This window comes from Schistocerca gregaria, chromosome X (genome assembly GCF_023897955.1).
Source record: "Schistocerca gregaria isolate iqSchGreg1 chromosome X, iqSchGreg1.2, whole genome shotgun sequence".
Lineage (NCBI taxonomy): Eukaryota > Metazoa > Arthropoda > Insecta > Orthoptera > Acrididae > Schistocerca > Schistocerca gregaria.
The window spans coordinates 51,101,181-51,122,689 of record NC_064931.1 but is presented as its reverse complement, the minus strand read 5'-3'; the positions used below and the strand labels follow the sequence as shown (position 1 = coordinate 51,122,689).

The 21,509-nt window shown below is 43.5% G+C and overlaps 1 protein-coding gene across 1 annotated transcript; it reads left to right on the top strand.

The window, feature by feature from the left end:
- The first annotated feature begins 2,662 nt into the window (after nt 1–2,662).
- On the top strand, nt 2,663–16,952 carry LOC126297489 (collagen alpha-1(I) chain-like). The gene is made up of 4 exons (XM_049988368.1): nt 2,663–2,758; nt 4,742–4,799; nt 11,540–11,568; nt 11,662–16,952. The coding sequence occupies exons 1-4, from the start codon at nt 2,663–2,665 to the stop codon at nt 16,438–16,440; spliced, it is 4,962 nt and encodes a 1,653-aa protein (XP_049844325.1). The 3' UTR covers nt 16,441–16,952.
- The last annotated feature ends 4,557 nt before the right edge of the window (nt 16,953–21,509 follow it).

The following is a 21,509-nucleotide window of genomic DNA, read 5'->3' as shown; positions in this document are numbered from 1 at the left end:
CTCCGGTTCACCTCCCATATGAGGAAATGTTGTCGGTATGCAATTCTGTCCTCTCGGTTTCAAGATTGCTGTTGGAAAATGGTTCAAATGGCTCTGAGCACTATGGGACTAAACATCTGAGGTCATCAGTCCCCTAGAACTTAGAACTACTTAAACCTAACTAATCTAATGACATCACACACATCCATGCCCGAGGCAGGATTCGAACCTGCAACCGCAGCGGTCGCGCGGTTCCAGACTGGAGCGCCTAGAACCGCTCGCCCACTCCGACCGGCTGTTGGAACGTGTCAGATGTCCCACGTAATACGACCACAAACTGATTTAATCAGTCAAAGTGGAACTGTCACACGCATGAGTCAAAAACACTAATAGCGGCCTTCTGTCGCTGTGGCAGTTATTTTTCGATGTGTTTCCCGAAGGTATTTCAGGTGAATTCCAGTATAGTTCGGTGAATAGGAACACGAACGATTTCATTTTCGTCCTCATTGATACAAGAGCTTGTTCTCCATATATTTCATGACCTTGATGTCAGCGGGCAATCGTTTTTCCTTCTTTCTTAAACTGTATCTAGCTATAGTATAGATTTGGTGCCATGTATACTAAAAGACAAGCCACAAACAATATGAGTTCCTACTGATAATGTAGTGGCGTTATTGGAAACTTAATACATGTGACATACTATTCCCAAAATTTAGATCACTGTCAACTGTTTACGCAAGCAGCAATTTATTTGTCGCACGTTCCGAACGCAGGATTTCAACTTCGGACTAATACGAAATAATAGTACCTAAACTATAACACGTGATTAATAGAATCTTTTTCCGAAAGTGACTGACGGAATGTTGTAAAATAAAACGCCTTCTATGAGTATACAAGACGTCTACAGCCACAAAAATTTTCGTTTACCTATGCACTACAGTATTTTGTGTCCTTTGACCTCCATCTTCACATAAAGGGCATTTTCAGTTGATTCTTTGTTATTATCTCAGAAAATTCCCTGCACCTGAAGGCAAGACTACAGGATCCGAAATATAATTGTGCATAGGCAAAGAAACCTGCTTTGTGTTACAACATTTTTAAAATTCATTTATCTTCATTCATTACAATCTCGGTTAACGATATAGACAGAGTTAACTAAATTATCAATTAAGTCACTAATGCAACACCATTCGCTTCAGTGGTAAGCTAACATATAACATGCTTGTATGTTTATCTGTCATATCACACGAATATTTGTACAACGGTGTCAAGCGACTCCTCTGACTACGATAATTCGAAACTTCCTACGAGTCTATGCTCACTAACACAATTTACGGATACACAAATCCACGACACGTATATTTATAAACAAATATCACCATAGAAGAAATGATCTGTTGCGCGTATTGCAGGTGCTGATTATCCTTGACAAAGGAGATACTTTTTTAAATCTATTAGTCCTTACGTCGCTGTTAATGAGCGTATTGGACGCAAATAATGAAAGTACCAGCACCTGATCGTGGAAAACCATCCCGAAGCGTCTCGTGCGGATTCTGTAGTAATAAACTTGTGGCCGACGCGGAGCATGCGTTGTTCCGCTACGTAGCTGTCAACATCAAGTATTTCTGATGCCAGTGCAGATATCAGAAAAGGATTTCTACGAGTAACACTACGCAAAATAGTGCGGATAGTGCTCGTAATATTTTTACCTAACGAGACAATGTACCAACTGATCGCCTGTCTAATAACATACTTTACGTTCATTGTTACGGAATATATGAGCCTTTACACAAAGTAGTACAGCGACAGTGCAAATAGACGAGTAATGTGCTAAAAACAAAGGCCAAGAGTGCCAACATAACTTTGGTGCTGCCCCGTTTGCTGATGTTTACGTGACAAGTCACGTTAAACTAAAATGTCCCTTTCATGTTCAACACGTTCCCCGTATCATTTTGGGAAAAGATACATTGCAGCCTCGACAGGCGTCATATCACAGCGTTCTTTTTTTCGAGGACTTTCGATTGTCGGTAAAAAGTGTATAGTTGCATTGAAAAGCAACAGTTCCTTCATTATCTCGATCGATAAAAATAGCTGCTAGCACTGGCTATAAAGTGCCACGTTCTCCTCTTAGCGCACTGTCACTTGTAGAAAACTGTGCTGTCATATCTTCGACGCTTCCAGAAATATTTGAAGTTTGTAGCTTAGACGACTCACACTGTTTGTTGCGTACGATCACTAACCGACACAAAATCCCATGCGCTACAAGACTCGAATAAATCCTGGCGGACTTTAGCATTCGACGGCCTTTCCGTTTCGCAACAAAGACTATTTTACAGCTTCCGAAGTTGTGCCGGTATCTGAGCAACGCGAGCACTGGTGGAGCACACGCGGTCTGCGCCGGAGGTGGGCTTGGACTGCGCCAGTCGCTGCCGGCGCGGCGGCGCGCGGCTCTGCCGCCTCTTCCCCCTCCTCGGGCGCGTCGCTGTGTTTGTGTCGAAACGGACCAATTGGAACGGACCTTGCATCTCGGATCGTTGCCGGGTATTGTTGGCCTACCGGCCGGCGATGATAGATACGCGATCGTGGCGACCGTCATATTGCACGTCGGGATGCTCCTCTCCTTTCACCGTATCCTCGGCGCGCCATCCTTGAAGATGCACCCGCCGCGTCGCCGTAGGAAGGGATGCGGCGGTGCCCCGCTATAAATACTCGCGCCGGAGGTGGAAGGCGTCAGTCTAGTGTCGGCTCCCACACAAGTAACAACAAACACAATCGGCAGGTAAGTCAGCCGTGCTATACCTGCTACGGCTTCGGTGCTCGCAATTGTTTACACTACAGTTTCAAAAACCGAGTGTTTATCGGCCCAAAAATGTGTGAAACAACTCAAAACGTACATTTTAAAAATATCTCTTAGGGAATATAGTCCACTCGGACTCGATTTCTCCGTAAAAGAAATATTCTCGTTCTTAATTTTGCAGTGTAGGGAACTTTTTCGCATTAGACTACACCCGAAGTCGACATTTATTTTTACTTCTCTTATTCAAAAACAATTTGATTCCTCATTTATGGATCCTTCCGTTACTTATTGGTAGATAACTCCATATTTAAGGTGGAACACCAGGTACAATGTTTTTCTTCTATTGGTTTTTATTTCTAACTAGTTTTCGGCTTATTGAACCCTCTTCAGAAAACAACTGACTAGCAGCTGTAAGGGACACTAGTTCTTAGATAACCGAACGTTATGATCAAAGATGCAATCCACTTGCGTAGTGGGTTGTGCATCAAACTTTTTATTAACTTTAAAATTCCAATTTTCACACTGGGCAATGTCAAGCACAATAATTAGTTAAACTACACAATATTACTAGTTGAATGGCTACAACGCTAAATTTGGTCAGGTCTTGACAGTGACTAAGAAATTGTTAAACTGAGCACCCTTCATTTATGTTGTCCAAGAAACATGCTCTTTAACATTGATTTCTCTAAAGATGTTTTCTCCTTCAAGACCACCATCGAGCATTAAGATTAACTGAATTTTAAACTTGTTTTTCTTCTGGGGCAGAGTGAATTCCATGTTTTGAGTGAAACGGTTAACTATTATCCAGAGCTATTATCACTTTCACAAAACGCAGCAGGACTTCAGCCCTACTTATGGACGTGACTTAAATTCTAACGTGTGACGAACCACCGAGTAGACCTCACAGCTCTGGTTTGTACGCGTGCCTATGCTTTGGAGATTGGTACGGTTTATTTCGTTCGATCAACTGTTCATTCTTCGTGTAATAGTAACCTACGCAGTGTCAGCTGTAGCGTGAGTATGTTAATGGTAGACTAGGTGGGAGCTTGCTAGTTTACCAGCCGTACAAAAAAGGCCAGTAGGCACGCTGAGACTTCTTAGACGGTGTGCTTACTGACCACTTTACACGCCACGAACTCTAGCAACCTACCTTCTACTCCACGTGCAGTGCGTTCTATAAAGATGTCGTCTATTGCTGACGTTAGAGAATAACGTTGAATACACAATGCAGACGCATGCAAAAAGCTTGAAGTTTTTTTTACTATGAATCAAATGGTACATAGAATAGGCATTGGACTGAAATATCTGGTTAGTTTAGTCCCTACATCTCTAGCTCCGAATTTTTCACTCTCTTCCCAAATCAATAAAATTTTACGATAATAGTACTAGTTTCCAAACAGTAAAGCGAGAGTTATCTAAACTTCATCCAATGTCATTTTGCCTGTTACAGCCGGGGTCGTGGAAGTCGTTAGCTCTCCGATATTTCATCTCACTCACACGCGTCTATTCGCGTATAGATGGCTGTTGAGATAATTCACAGTCACGTATTTTATAGAGTCCAGAGTCCAGGTGATTTAGAGTTAGAGCCAGTTTTGGAAAATGGAAGTTATGGGAGTTATCATCTAGCACTGTGCAGTACGGTACTTTACTGCTTGACCTTTCTCTCTCTCTCTCTCTCTCTCTCTCTCTCTCTCTCTCTCTCTCTCTCCCTTTATTTTTATTTTATAATTTTTTTTTACACGAATGCTGCTCAAGACTGTCCTATACACTCTCACTGAAGCACATAATACTGAAATGGACTGACCTGGTCCACAGCGTCATGTGCAGGTGCTACAGTTTGTTTCAGAGCTGAATGAACTGTGCGATGTATTTTAAAAATTACATCTCTAGCGAAACTTCCTGTCTCGCTCTGTACAACTTACTTACGTAAACACGTCCCATATATGCGGTTTTTTTATTTCGCAGGTGTTGATCCACTGGACAAGACGCGCCAGCGCCATGATGCGGTTGGTGCTTTATCTAGGTAAGCGCGTCAAAATCAGCCCATTTTTAGAAATCAACAGTAGCTACTGACGCTCCATTTATATGTCAACGAGATGATACAAGTATTCCTCTAATGTATTCCCTTTAAAAAAAATTAAGTTTGATTTCAACTGGATGAGGAGCATGTAATTCACATACCAATGAGTACAGACCGCATAATAGATAAATACCTATACATAAGCAATATGTCATAGAGTAGAATAGTAATAGTAGTAGTAGTAGTACCACAAGTAAATTTTGCTATGGAAATGCAGAGCATCTGAATGTTCATTAAACTCCAGCTATTAAAGACTTACGTTTCACGAGTGGGTATAACAGTTAGAAGTCGAGCAATTTATTTTAGATGTAAGCCTTCCTTCCCCTTTAGAAGCCGACAGTATTTTGATCACCTGCAATAGTTTTGTGTAAGTCATCCCTTTCCTTAATATACCTACAATTTTCATGTAATATTAAGGTGATTTTTGAGCAACTTCCGAGAAGTCCATGTACATGTATCACAAATGTAAGACTCTTTCCAACATGGCTGGAAACGTAAAAATGAAACTTACGGAACAGGGAAAGTCGTTACATTTATTCAGGAATCACGAAGATTTTAGGTTTCACTAGAAATCAGTTAACTGTGGACTCCAGAAAAGCAAGCGGTTACCTGGAGAGCAGATACGCCATAAATCATTACATACCTCGCTCTGTTAGTGCCCGTTTGCTTACTAAGTAGCTGATCTCTCTTACACACTGCATTTATTGCGAGAAACGTCGGCAGCGCTTTTAGCTGCCTAGACAAGATCTTCTCTCAAGGGATGGCGCAACTCCAAGATGCTGGAAAGAAGGGCCCTCGTTTAATTCCTTGTCGCACTCTCATTGCTTTACTTTCTCACGATGATTCTGCAGTAGTACCCGACTCTCTCACCAACCTTTGCGGAAACACTAGCTCTAATAATCTCATTATTCAGGTAAAGATGGACAACGTAACACATATTAAAGTTCCGGGGGCTAAATGTTAGAAGAGGAGTAAAATTTGCACATACTTTCTTGACGGACGGTATAATCGTCCCAAAACAGCAGATTGCAGGTTTGTTTCAGGTGAACACGCACGTTTCTGTGAAGGTCGTGCGTGAGTGCCTTGGCAGTTGCATCACATTAGACGTAATTACGAGGTACAGAGGTGGCGGTGGAGGTCAACAGCGTTAATTTGCCGGTCATCAGCGTAAATCTCGCAACAAAAGTTTGAGATACAAAAAGAAATTAAAAGAGAAACAGCTATTCGTAGGTATGAGTGAACACTGAAAGTCAGAGATAAAATGGCAGAAACTTTTTGAGAATCGTTGTCTGTCTTGATCGATAAACTTAGCATGATCTATGAGAGACAAGCAGCAGCTAGAACCACTCACATCGGAAGAGAACAGAGCTACTCCGGCGAAACGTGCAGCATATCTTGGAGATAGGACATCCCATCGTGTCATTTCAAATGTTGTTGTTGGGAGAATATCACGATAATTCGTACCAGCTAACAGGATACCACTTTCATTTTGCGGTGATTGTATCAGTGAATCTGTCTACCAAAGCTTAAGCGTAATCAGGAGGGTCGTTGTGTTAGCTCCATCAGAGGGGCGAATTACAAGCTACAGCGCCTGCCAATTCCCACGCTAATCAGGTGTTTGCAGCGGTGCGTAATAGGGACAGCATCTCGAGGCGGAAAGACCTGCTGAGAAAGGTGAGGGGGAGGCGGAGGATAAGGGAAGCGCATGCAAATCGCGATAAGCTTGTTGCTCTCAGAGCGTGTGAAGCGCGACGAAAGACGCGGAAACTAGGCGCTTGAGGTTTCGAAAACGCGTGTTTCAAATCACCTTCTGCTAGCACCTCAGCGTCTCGCTCCCAGCTGTATTGCCGGGTGCTAACGAAGACATAATTTCACGCCAGACAAGCGGCCTTACATGTGATGATGTAGGTTAGATATTCTGTGGACAGCGTTGCTCTAACAACTGCCACAAGGAAGGTGTAAATATCAAAGATTTCTTATAATCATCTGCGCTCTGGCAGATTTCATTCAGACGCGTATTTTGTCAGTGTCGAAGGAGTTCACATGCAGGAAAGGATATTCTGAAGGACCTGCATTCGGTATTTGACCTATCAAACCTTTTTTTTTTTTCATTTTCCTTTCTACTCATCTGATTCACTTCATTAATCTGAGGGCAAAACCTAGCACAGATTCACAAATCACAGGCGATGCCATCTCTTGATTGATTTCTCAAGCAGATAATCCTGTTGAGTGCCGCGTAGACGTAAGCAAAAGCGAAGTAGTTGCGAGCAAAGACGGACCTAGGATTCGCTTCTGATTGTGGGGACGGGTGGGTGGGAGAGGGTGGTGCGTGGTATGTGGTTATCACAATTTCTTAAAGTAACCCCCTCTTCTTCCGTCCCCCGACAAATGTAAGTTGCCATCACCATCTCATTTAACGAGCCACACATGTCTAAGAATTAAAAAACAACAACAATATATTATTCTCGTGTATTAAAACATCTTATATACTCTGTTTACATCAACACATACTACATCGCTTCAGCACAATTTCTAAGAAATTGCAACTGAAGCGAATACAGCATCTGAAATGCATTAGTCCAAAAATTTGAGAAGTTCCTGTGTCTTGCATTCATTTTAACGCCTATAATAGCAAAAACCTATCTTAACTTTAACAATTTCATAATTTATAAGGTATGAAATATAAGTGCACACTTCTCATTATCAGTACTACAGGTAGCTTGAAGACTGAATACAGGTCAGAGAACTGCAACTGTGCGAGTATGTAAGGTGAGGAGGATACTGAATCTTTCTTTTGTTTCCACCTACATTTGTGAAAGTTAGTCTTTCTGTTATGTTAAACATCTGCCCCTGTTTGTTGCCTTCTCTCAGCTTCCTGTGGTTGGCAGTTCCACCTTGACAAACCATGTGAGATTTGTTGTTGTGCAGCAGTTACTATCAGCCTGTGAATTCACTCTTTTTCAGGCTAGAATCTTATCTACTGTCAGTCAGACCTCCAATCAGTTCCTTAAGAATGCAATTGAAAGGTATACTGTGTTAAACGAAGCTCGTAATGTTTTATAGAATTTCTTGCCATTTACGAGATAGTACTGTATTCTGCGAAAGATAGGTGATAAATTTGGAAATTGGAATGTATGAAAATGTAAAGACCTTCAGTGAAGTGTTGCACCTGGTTGTAAATATACCATTGTCACAGAGAGGCTGAACACTACTAAAACATTCGAGGACTGATTGGAAAGTTTTAAGAATGGGCTCGTAATTGTACAATGGTGGTACCTACATGCTACTCTGATGCATCTCCTTCAAAATAGTCCCCTTCTGACTGAACACACTGACTGCAACTGTTTTTCCACTTCTGGAAACATTCCTGGAATTTTTTTCCTGAAGGGTGTTTAGGACGCTCCCTGTATTTGCCCAGATGTCTTCAATCGAGTAAAATCACTTCCCTTTCAATGAAAATTTCAGTTTGGGAAACAGGTAGAAGTCCGCGGGGGCCAAATCAGGGGAATATGGCGGTTGTGGAAGCACAGAAATTTAGAATTTGGTCAAAAATTCATCGATGGAGAAGGCACGATGAGACGGATCATTGTCATGGTGTAGCATCCAACTCCTGTCTTCTGCACCTTTTTGCACAAACGCTCAAGGACACATTTGTAGTATTCCTGGGTTATTGTCTCTCATACTGGGGTAAATTCATTATGCACAATACCGGTGGATACGAAAAAAATCACCAACATTGTCTTCCCCTTCGACCGACTGGCCTTGCTTTTTTCGGTCATGGTGAACTTGGAGTCTTCCACTGGGAAGACTGCACTTTGGTTTCAGGATCACATCCATATTCTCACGATTCGTCACCTATAATTACCCTATTTAACAAATCTGAGTCATTTTTAGTCCGATTAATCCGTTCTTGGCACTCTTCAAGTCGGTATTGTCTCTGGTCACTTGACAACACTTCTGGAATGAATTTAGCGGACACTCGACGCATGTTCAGATTTTCAGTTGAAATTGACTGAACTGCATAGAAACTTAAATTAATTCATCAGCCACCTCCCTAATTGTAGGCTACGATCAGAGCGCACTAATTCACGAACTTTCACAACATTTTCATTCGTTTTGGATGTGGAAGGACGGACCGTGGTTCATCTTCAGATGAAAGGTCATTTTTAAATCTGACTGGCTCACTCAATTATCTCCAAAAGCTGTTTTTAAAAGTTCGTAAGTCTCAGAAGCTGATTTCCCGGTTTTAAAACAAAATTTCACACAAACTCGTTGCTCCGTTTGTACGTCCATTTTCACGCAGACAGAATCCGCCAACAAGTCCTAATAGACCCGCACTCAACCAGCTGCCATAACGAACTGAATAAAGGAAACGCAGCTTCCTGTAAGAGGGCGTTCAAGGACAAGGAAATGACTCACTCCCTACCCTCCGTGTACCTGCTTGCCAAACTAGTAAGCGGTAGCGTATCCATGCTTAAAACTTTCCAATCACGCCTCGTATAACGAAAGTTGTGCTATCGATGGAACAGTCTTCACAACTTATCAGTTTAGACGGATTTTCAGAAAGTATAAAGGATTGCTTACAGAAATTTCTGAGCACAGGAACATTCCAAAATATAATTTCTTGTTTTGCTGAATAAACAGAAATGGAAGTATTAAGTTTAGATCGCGCAATGTATAACATACAAGGGACTTTCGGCGACGGCGAAGCGGTTAGAAACCACCCACTAATTCGGTTTTTACAAAGGCTGTGAAGCTACCAAAAAACTACTTTGTAAGGAATTCCTCATTGACTGCAAGGTTATTAAGGTCAGAGTACTAGCTCTATTAAATGGGACAAGAAAAGAAATTGGTCGTAGGCCAATTATTAATGATTTAGACACAGTGTGGACATGAAACTTCTTATCAAATTAAAAATGTGTGCTTCCTTTCTCCTAGGAGCCCCTGTCCCGCAAGATTCGCGGGAGTACATCTGTGAAGTTTGGAAGATAGGAGATGAGGTACTAGTAGAAATAGAGCTGTCAGGACGGGCCGTGTGTCGTACTCGAGTTGCACAGTTAGTAGAGCACTTGCCAGAGAAAGAAAAAGGTCCCAGATTGGTCTCACAGTCGGGCATATACTTTTTTAATTTGCTAGGAAGCAACGTATCTGGGCATGCTCCGCTGCGGAGTGAAAATTCTTTCTGAAAACAGCGCGGACACCCTAAGCCACGACTACTGAATACGGATTTGAACCGCATTCATTTCATACACAGTCGAGTGTCTCAAAGAGGGCGTCACCTTTCTCCTTTTCCCTTATTCGTGTATGATCGTTTAGAAAGATACCTGCAAATGTTATAGCTTGATTGAATATGTAGTGACTCAAGAGTTATATTGTACGTCATATCTTGCAAATACCGTAACTCGAGTCTCTGTAATGCTATGTGGAGTATACTTCATCACGACATCTATTCAGCATAACCGTTCTTTACTCTTCGTTATTGCTACTTTTAAGTGGCATACGTATGACTTGCTAACATATGCACTTAGTAAAATTTTTGTTACTGATTCCATTATTCAAGCAAATGTTGTAGATTTTAATTCGTCACGGTGAACACCAGATTGAAATGCTGTCACCTCCATTCTTCGTTGGCTTGAAAAAATTCAAAGTTTACTAATTCTTCATTTTCCCACTCGAATCCCGTGGCAAGATACTACCTGAAATAGTTATCTTTGTCCTTCTTGCGTCATTTTCTAACACTATTCGTAAAACATAAAATTGTTCTCCGAGGGTGTTTTTGCTTATAAGCAATAGGTGTCTCATCATTGTTATTCTTCTCAAAAGATATAGCGACATACCATGATCAGTATGAAATGCGCATAGTATGACATTATGTTCCACAAAACGTGATGTACCCACGATGATTGTAATAATTGCCGTCTGTCGACTAGAAGAATGGAGCTTCCAATTCATAACTAACTTACTACCTTAAATTCTATACTAGCAAGATTTAATTATTTTTGTCTTTAAATATTGTTTCCCATTTAAAACATCTTTCGCGGTAAGGGAGCTGAGACTCTTCAAGAATCTTTAGCGTCATAGACAATGAAATTCATTTGAAAATGAAGTCTGCATTGAAAGATAAAAAGGAATTGTCCCTTATTCCACTCCCTGTGTGATACTCTATTCCTGCTTTTCAGTCCAATACCAAATAAAGTTGAACGAAATGTAGCATTGCTATTATGTTTACAAGTACTTAGATTTACTATAGAATTCCACACTCATAGGGATCTGAAGATGAAGTAGTTAGTGTTAAGTTTTAGGGTGATAATTTGGATATTATCACCTTAGGAGTTTACCATGGAAAGTATCTACTAATGTCAGCTGCATCCAATACATATTGCCAACGATGGATAGGTAGTTCAATATTCACAACACATTATAACATACTGAAAGTAGTAATAATCTCAAAGTACAGGTTTCCCAAAAGAAGGCAATGCAATATTTCAGACACTAGTCATCCAAGAACTGATTTCTTATTGTCAACTTCCCAATCATTAGGGATCTTTCTTTTCATATTATTAAGTTTTCTTAATGTGTTCGTAGATCCTAGACTTTTAACTATTATATAACTGTTTTATTATTTAACTATGGTGTTAATGTTTGTCTGTAGTTTTAACAATATTCCTTCTCCTCTATTTCAGTCCTCTTCAGCATATGTGAAATCACTCAGGTATGTCACAATCCTTTGGTCAATTTAGATGTAAATGAATTAACTGATGAAGAACAGAGCAAAATTATTTATTTTACACTTTGGTGATTACAGGCTGAGGAAGGCTACAAGTATGAAAAACCAACGAAGCCTTTCATCACTGGAACATCAGGTCTAAGACCAGGAACAGCAGGCCCAGGAGGATTTGCACCTGGAGTGGGAGCTGGGCCAGCTGCAAAACCTGGTTTTCCTGGAGGAACAGGACCTGGTGCCACTGGACCCAGTGGCTACCCTTCTAGTGGTCCTGGAGGAACACCTGCAGGATTTCCATCAGGCAGTCAACCAGGAAGACCTGGAGCAGGCGGACCATCTGGATATCCATCTGGGGGACCAGGTGCCGGCAGACCAGGCGGCACCCTTCCTGGAACACCTGGGACAACAGGAGGATCAGGACGTCCAATTATTCAAGGAGATGTTGGAGGCACTGGATATCCATCAGGAGGGCCTGGCAGTTTCGGACCAAGTGGTCCATTTGGACCTGGTGCTGGACGACCTGGAATATTGGGGAAGCCTAATGGTCCAGGCACTCCTGGAGCTCAAGGCAGTGTTGGTTACCCTTCTGGAAGGCCTGGGGGACCTAGTACAGGCAGACCAGGTGGTTCAGGTACAATAGGAGGTGTAGGTTATCCTACAGGTGGGCCTGGAGTATTCCGTCCTAGTGATTCATTTGGTACAGGCGTTGGAAGACCTGGAGTTTCAGGAAGACCAGGAGGACCAGGTGCTGCAGGATATCCATCTGGAGGCCCTGGAGGATTTGGGCCTAGTGGTCCCTTTAGTCCTGGTGCTGGTAGTAGGCCTGGAGGTGCTGGAGGTCTAGGACAGCCAGGTGGCACTGGAATAACAGGAAGGCCAGGTGCTCCAGGCACTCCAGGTGGTCCTGGTGGTCCAGGAGGACCTGGGGTTCCTGGAGCGCCTGCTGGCCAAGGGTATCCATCAGGAGGACCTGGAGGATTTGGTCCTAGTGGTCCTTTTAGACCTGGTGCTGGTAGGCCAGGAGGAATAGGAAGCCCAGGGGTACCTGCTGGTCCTGGGTATCCATCAGGTGGGCCTGGAGGTTTTGGTCCTAGTGGTCCATTTGGGCCCAGTGCTGGTCGTCCAGGAGGTCAAGGTGGAGCTGGAATAACAGGAAGACCAGGTGTTCCAGGAACACCTGGTGGTCCTGGTGGTCCTGGTGGTCCTGGTGGTCCTGGAGGACCTGGAGGTCCAGGAGAACCTGCTGGTCCTGGATATCCCTCTGGTGGGCCTGGAGGATTTGGACCTAGTGGTCCATTAGGACCTGGTGCAGGTCGGCCAGGAGGACCTGGACGTCCAGGAGGAGCTGCTGGTTCTGGATATCCATCTGGTGGGCCTGGGGGATTTGGTCCTAGTGGTACACTTGGTCCTGGTAGACCAGGGGCTCTAGGAGGTCTGGGAGGGCAAGGTTATCCATCAGGAGGACCTGGTGGATTTGGTCCTAGTGGTCCTTTTGGATCAGGTGCTGGTCGCCCAGGAGGCCCTGGTATACCAGGAATAGCAGGAAGACCAGGCACTCAAGGCACGGCAGGTGGTCCTGGTGGTCCAGGAGGTCCAGGTGGTGCAGGGAGACCAGCTGGTCCTGGATACCCATCAGGTGGTCCTGGAGGATTTGGTCCTGGTGCTGGCAGACCAGGAGGTCCAGGGAGTCAAGGTGGTCCAGGAGGGGCAGGTGGATACCCATCAGGTGGTACTGGAGGATTTGGTCCTAGTGGACCCTTTGGCCCTGGTAAGCCAGGGGCTCCAGGAGGGCCAGGAGGTCCAGGAGGGCCAGGTTATCCATCAGGAGGACCTGGTGGATTTGGTCCTAGTGGTCCATTTGGACCTGGTGGTGGTCGCCCAGGAACACAAGGTCAGCCAGGAATCCCAGGCAGGCCAGGAACACCTGGGGCACCAGGTGGTCCAGGAGGACCTGGAGGTCCTGGAGGTCCTGGTGGTCTAGGTGGACCAACTGGTCCCGGATATCCTTCAGGTGGACCTGGAGGATTTGGTCCTAGTGGTCCATTTGGACCTGGTGGTGGTCGGCCAGGAACACAAGGTCAGCCAGGAATCCCAGGCAGGCCAGGAACACCTGGGGCACCAGGTGGTCCAGGAGGACCTGGAGGTCCTGGTGGTCTAGGTGGACCAACTGGTCCTGGATATCCTTCAGGTGGACCTGGAGGATTTGGTCCTAGTGGTCCATTTGGACCTGGTGGTGGTCGGCCAGGAACACAAGGTCAGCCAGGAATCCCAGGCAGGCCAGGAACACCTGGGGCACCAGGTGGACCAGGAGGACCTGGAGGTCCTGGTGGTCTAGGTGGACCAACTGGTCCTGGATATCCTTCAGGTGGACCTGGAGGATTTGGTCCTAGTGGATCTTTTGGTTCTGGTAGGCCAGGAAAGCCAGGAGGCCCAGGTTATCCATCAGGAGGACCTGGTGGATTTGGTCCTAGTGGTCCATTTGGACCTGGTGGTGGTCGGCCAGGAATACAAGGTCAGCCAGGAATCCCAGGCAGGCCAGGTACACCTGGAGCACCAGGTGGTCCAGGAGGACCTGGAGGTCCTGGTGGTCTAGGTGGACCAACTGGTCCTGGATATCCTTCAAGTGGACCTGGAGGATTTGGTCCTAGTGGACCTTTTGGTCCTGGTGCTGGTAGACCAGGTGGTTTGGGAAGACCTGGTGGTCCAGGAGGGCCAGGTGGCCCAGGATACCCATCAGGTGGGCCAGGAGGATTTGGTCCTAGTGGTCCATTTGGACCTTCTGCTGGTCGGCCAGGAACACCTGGTCAGCCAGGATTCCCTGGCAGGCCAGGTACATCTGGTGCACCAGGTGGTCCAGGAGGACCTGGAGGCCCTGGTGGTCCAGGAGGTCCAGCCAGTCCTGGATACCCAACAGGTGGACCTGGTGGATTTGGTCCTAGTGGTCCGTTTGGACCTGGTGGTGTACGCCCAGGTACTCCAGGTCGTCCAGGAACCCCTCTAAGGCCAAGTGCTCCTGGTACTCCAGGTGGTTCAGGAGGCCCAGGAGGCCCTGGTGCTCCAGGAGGGCCATTTGGTCCTGGATATCCATCTGGAGGTCCTGGTGGATTTGGCCCTACTGGCCCATTTGGCCCAGGAGGTACCGGTATACCAGGTAGACCTGGCCGTCCTGGTACACCAGGTGGTCCTGGAGGTCCAGGTGGTCCTGGAGCTCCTGGAAGGCCTGGTGGTCCTGGATATCCATCAGGTGGGCCTGGAGGATTTGGCCCAAGTGGCCCTTTCGGTCCAGGTACTGGTCAGCCTGGTCGCCCTGGTGGACCAGGGGGTCCAGGAGGCCCTGGAGGTCCAGGTAGGCCAGGAACAGGGTACCCTTCAGGTGCACCTGGAGGATTTGGTCCTAGTGGTCCATTGGGCCCTGGTGCTGGGCAGCCAGGAGGCCCAAGTCGGCCTGGTGGTCCAGGGGCTCCAGGTTCTCCAGGTGGACCTGGGGGACCGAGTGGTCCAGGAGGACCTTCTGGTCCTAGTGGCCCATTTGGTCCTGGTGCTGGTAGACCTGGAGGACAAGGGGGACCTGGTGTACCTGGACAACCAGGTGGTGGATTTAAGCCAAGTGGTCCATATGGTCCTGGTTATCCTGGAGGTCCTTCAGGTGGAGTTGGTCGACCTGGCCGTCCTGGTGGTGCATTAGGTGATGCTACTGGTCCTGGAGGGCCAGGTGGTCCTTCTGGTCCCACAGGCTATCCTTCTGGTGGCATTGGAGGCAGGCCAGGTGGAGTTGGTCCTGGTGGTCCTTTTGGTCCTACTGGCCCTACTGGTCCTACTGGACCTACTGGTCCTACTGGGCCTACAGGTCCTGGAGGACCAACTGGTGGTGTTGGTGGAATTGGTGGCACTGGTCCAACTGGACCTCCAGGGCCGAGTGGACCATACCCTAGTGGGCCTGCTGGCCCCAATGGTCCATATCCAGAAGGATCACCTGGTCCTGATGGTCCTTTCCCAACAGGTTCCCCTGGTCCTGGGCCATACGATGAAGGAGATTATTCCGCTATTCCTGGAGAACCAGGAGTAGATTATCCCATATATTCTGAAGTACCTGCTACTTCATTTAGTTGCAGTCAGCAGAGATTCCCTGGATACTATGCTGATGTTGAGACACAGTGTCAGGCATTCCATATTTGCGCTAACAATCGCACATACGATTTCCTGTGCCCTAATGGTACAGTGTTCCATCAGGAATATTTCGTTTGCGTTTGGTGGAATCAGTTTGACTGTAGCAGAGCTCCAGGGTTGTATAATCTGAATGAATTTATTTATGACTATACAATATTTGGAAGCCCTGGTGCAGAACTACTCAAACCTTCTGGTCCTGGAGGATTCCCAGGTGGAACAGGTACTGGAGATACTCAAGGCCGTCCATTTAGTCCTGGCAGTGGTGTAACTCGTCCAGCTGGACCCACAGGGTCCTTTCGTCCTGGAACACCTGGTAGTATAGGAACTGGGATAGTAAAGCCTGGTGGAACATTTCCATCTGTAACCCCTGGAGTGACTGGTGGAAGTGGTGGTCCTGTCGCTGGATATCCAGGTCCTGGTGGGCCAGGTGGAGTTGGTGGCATTCTTGGTGATGGAATAACTGGACCTTCTTCTGGTGGAGTACCACCGTCAGGATTTCCTGGTAGTCAGCTAGGACCAACACGCCCCACAGGTCCCAGCACAGGCCTACCTGGTGGTACTGGTGGAGTAGGGCAAATTGGTCGACCAACAGGCGGCTACCCAAGGCCAGGTACAGGCAGACCGGGACTGGCTGATACTGGAACACAACCAGCCTACCCAGACAGACAGTATTTGCCTCCTAGGAACTCTTAAATGATTACTATGCTGAGTTTTGGACTTGCTTATGACCTACAAGCACAGTAGCAGACGAGAGCTCATTGAATCCATCATTTGTTTTCCAATAACACTGAATGTAATGAGAACGTATGTAAGTGGAAACTACCAAGATGGTGACAGTTTCATGGAGTGCTCCTCTTTTTTGTGAGGGACGATTTGTATTAGTATCATACTCGTATTCGTACTCTACTTTTCTTTGAAGTGGCAATGGGCCCTCAATGCTGTGTGCTGTTCAGGTTTAATGTTTATTTAAATAGTATCTGTGTGAATGTATAAATTATTGTATCATGTCATGAAATTTGAAAGCATTGGATCCTAAACAACATTTATATCAGATTTCATTGTTTTTCATTTACATGAATGTTTTTAAAAAATTATTTTGTGTCATTGAAATTGTGAGTTTCTACCACAATGTGTCTCCCGTATACAGGGAATTATGTTGCCATATCATATGTGTAATAAATGTTGTTTGCCTACTTTCTCAGAAACTTTATTTTTATTTTTCATTAAACGCCACATTTTCCTTTAAATAATCGACAAAATAACGATAACACAAAAGTGGTCAGTATTTTATGTCGTCATACTACTGTAGTTTTCAAGCTTTCCTACAAGTGCAAAAATTCCAACAGTACAGTACCCTTTATTCGTTTAACTGTATATCTAAACAGCTTTATGGGCTTAGTGCAACATATTATCATTCATAATATGTCGATTCCGCATTCAGTGCGAAATAGTTTGACACACGAAAATAATTTTACCTATTGGAGTTAAATAACTGCCTATTTGTTGTTTTGGCAATGTATTTAATCTAGTCAGTTTGTAAGTTGTTCAGGTTTCCTTCTTTTTTTTATGAACGATGTAAGAGATACACATTGTCCGAAACAAAGTTTGACATATCACTGGGTCATCTTTGAGCAAAGGACTCAATAATTCATTGGAAATATCCCTGTCCGAGAACGCAACAAGGAGAAGTAACTGTAATGGCACATGATTCGTAATACACACACGCTGTACTCAGAGGTTAGCATGTGATCCGTCATTTTGTGGTCCATAGACATTGACAAAAATTTGTAACCATAGGTTTATCATCATAAACTTCAGTTTAAGTGGGCAATACCTGTGGTGATCATTGTTTGATCTTATGTAGTCAGAGGAACTGGACAGTAACCTCACCTCGCCTACACGTGCATCTAGTTGGAATCTATACTCTAGGAATCACTACTCATTTTATAGAATGTTGGGATTTCTTAGCGTTCTTACCGGATTAAGAGTGGGAAATAAAGTGCTCGTCTGCCTCTGTGGGAGCCTTCAAGGTATCAACAGATGGAATAATGTTCTTAGTTTGCAGTTTGTAAGCCACCTCTCGGATTCTTGAAGTTATTTTTCGCAAATTTTCAGCATATTTCCTCAAATCTTTAATAGGTAAGTCATTTTCAGAAATTCCTTTACTCGCTATCACCAACTAAACCAGCATGTTACCTTCCACGGCACCTTCCTTACTGCACAATCTGAGTTCTATGTTCTCACAACCTAATATAGGTCCATTACTTTGAACAGAATTCCCGTTTTGTTCAAACAAGAGCTTTGTAAGCGTTCTCTCTCGTAAATTAATGGAAGAGTCCACGTTTTGCACCAACAAATTGAAATCTGATATTTGCTTTACCTACATATTCGAGCTTATTTGATCATCACACTTCATATTTCTACACATTGTTACTGAGCACCTGAGTGTACCGTTGACCTGCTATTTGCAAAGTGAAAGATTACTACATTTTTATGTTTCGTTGAAATACACAACTTCATATTCCTCTATATTAAAATCATGTTGCCAGTAGTTACAACAGAGCAGTATTTTGTAAAGAATCTAACAGGATATTACTGCGACATTATCGGATAAAACTTCGCAACATATATACCTCCTACAAAAAAGGTAAGGCACCCGGAATATGTGGTGGGATGTCAATGTAACTTAGAACAGATACACAGCATAAGGTGGTTGTATGAAGAGAGTTGGCAGTAGTTTCTGTAACCTATACTACAGGCAACTTGGTTCCTGACAAGGGAAACTTCCCATCGCAAGCCTCTCAGCTTTTGTGGTAAGAAGGCCCAGTGGACAGCCCGTCAGTAACTGAACACAGCTCAAGCATGAAAACAGGAAGAAGGTGTACTGAACTGTGAAAAAAAAGCAAAATAGAAAGTGAGCGGACCAATCTGAAGTAGTGCAACATTGATCATGAAAGCGAAACGGTGGTGTCGTGGTTAAGTGGTTACAGTGTTGGAATACTACACTGGCATATCTTTTTTATTATTATTGTTTTTTTTCACTATTTGCTGTATTGAAATTAGTGTCTGTGTTGTGGTGTAACGACTGTTTGCAACAGCGAGGTGAAAGGAAGGGACCTATAATGAAAGTTGACTCTGCGCAACTACTCTATTAGCAGCTGAAAGTAAGTTGCTTTCGAGTGGCAACCGCTAACGTTTGACGAGAAGGTGACAAGCCAACCGAACCGTCCACCGAAAAACACGTCTAGTGTGTCATACACAGCATTAGTGACAGTGCGTGTGTCATATAACTGGACGTAATTTGTACACCCTGATGAGTGGGTGAGATATGCCCAATTTAGGTGTTCGTATGAATGTGAATGTGATTACACCCAGGATATGAATGTGAATGTGATTACACCCAGGAAAACGATGAAAACATAATACACACACCAAAAGAAGTTTTGCACCACTCCAGTTCCCAGAACCCCAGACGATAGGCATTGACTGAGGATGTTGTATCACAGGAACAGTCCCTTGGACTATTCAGAGATGTCAATAAACCCGCCCAAAGATGTAAACAACCATGCATAAGCAGCGTCTATTAGACGGAGGAGGACCGACAACCGACCAGTTCCAGTTATTCATTCCACCAGGAAGGAGGTACACAGCTCGTGTTGTCTGCTGTTCATCCATACCTAGACAGTCAATACCGCGATCCTATAACATCCACGTTGTTACTTTGTGCCAGGAAGGACTCTCAACAAGGGAAGTGTGGAGGCATTTCGGAGTGGACCAAAGCGATGTTTTTCGGACATGGAGGACATACAGAGAGACAGGAACAGTAGTTCACATGCCTAGCTCCGGTCACCGAATGGCTACTACTGCAGCAGATTACCGCTACCTACGATTATGGCTCAGAGGAGCCCACCATGTTGAATAACGCTTTTCGTGCAGCCACAGGACGTCGTGTTATGACTCAAACTGTGGGCAATAGTCTACATGGTGCGCAACGTCACTCCTGACGTCCAATGGCGAGGTCCACCTTTGCAAACACACCACGCAGTGCGGTACAGAAAGGCCCAACAACATGCCAGTAGAATGGAATTGTATGTTCTAGTTTACTAGCTCACTCACTAGCACAATAGCGCAATTTCTGACTATTTCAACTTATTTTTTAGATTCAGTCTACTTAAATCATTCCCACCGATTTCTGAGCTCAAGCTCAATATGTCAGTTTCCTACTAACTTCACTGGTTTTAGCTATTTACTTCATTTTTTCGTTCACCAACCGATTTCTGAGGTCTTTATTTCATATAAAAGGTGAAAATAAGGAAAAAGGTGCACATCAGATTCACCCACTTTTATGCCATTTTATAAAAGGTGAATGTAAGAAAATAAATAAAATGAATGCATTAACGAAGGTAAATTATATTAAAAACTCTATATGATGAAATTCACTATTTTTAATTTTAAGTTTCTTCATTCCTTTGTATTTCAGTTTCATTTTTCCTTTTCCAATTATTTCAAAATCCCATCCATCAATTAATTTGGAATATCTATCTGGTAAAATAACTTTAAAATCATTATGAAGCTCCATACAAAATTTTTCTCCATATCTAGTATTTAAATATTCAGAGCCAGGAACATTATATAAAATATTTATCTCTAGCTCACTTATTTTTTAATCTCTTTCGAGACTTTTACATTGTTGAGCTTCTTGATTGGAGTCACCACTTATATAGAAAAAATTTTATTCGATTCTTATAATTTGTAATGCCCATATAGTAACGCATCTACTCTGTTTTTCAAGACATATCTCTTGTTGTCATGTGAACTCAACGTTTTTTTGTTTATTTCTAATATATATATTTCATTTATCTCACTTTGAACAATATTAATTGTTTTGTACTGTTCTCTATTGTTAAACAAAGAATCTTTGTAATCTTCTAAACTTAATCTGTTTTCAACAACACATTTCTTAACTCCTTTAGATTTTTTCTTTGTTTTATCACCTACTTTATAAGCATACTTTTTGCTCTCAAAACACAAAATTTTTCCATTATTTTTCCATTACATTCATCTTTCATTTTTACAACAACTACCTTGTTAACTTGTGGAATACCATATTTATTATCTGCTGGATAGTCACTTCAAATTAATGAATCATTGATTTCATGTCTTTGTAGAAATCTTCAGTTTTAATATTGTAAATGTAACTGTCCATATCTTGATAACACAGTTCAATATTTTCTCCATATTTTGGTTTCATAACTGTGTAGTGCATGTCATACATCAATTCCTTAGACAGATCAAGTATAGCCATTACAACATAGATAGGCTTATTAAATGTGATTTTTGTTTTATTAATATGGATAGCAGCCAGATTTTCATTAAATATAGTTATTCCTTTAACGTTTGGCTTAGTTACAAGTATATCACACACTTCTCCATCTAAAAGTAATTTTATATCCACTCTGTTTCTTATGTTTTCCATCGTTTTACCAAACACAGAATCGTTCATCAATTTGTAGAAATCTTTCTCAAACTCATTTGAAGCCTTGGTCATCATCTGTGTGTTCAGATCTACATATTTGTTAAGCCAATCAGATTGTTTAAATTTTAAAAATTTATGTATTTTTGTGAGTTTCATTCCAAGAGACAGATACTGTTCAAGGTTTCTATAATGAACTACATAATTATGCCTGTCAATCAGAGTAGTCATCAATTTGCTTTCCTTCGTGCCTACCACAATTTTCCTTTCAGGAGCTAATGGGAAATCT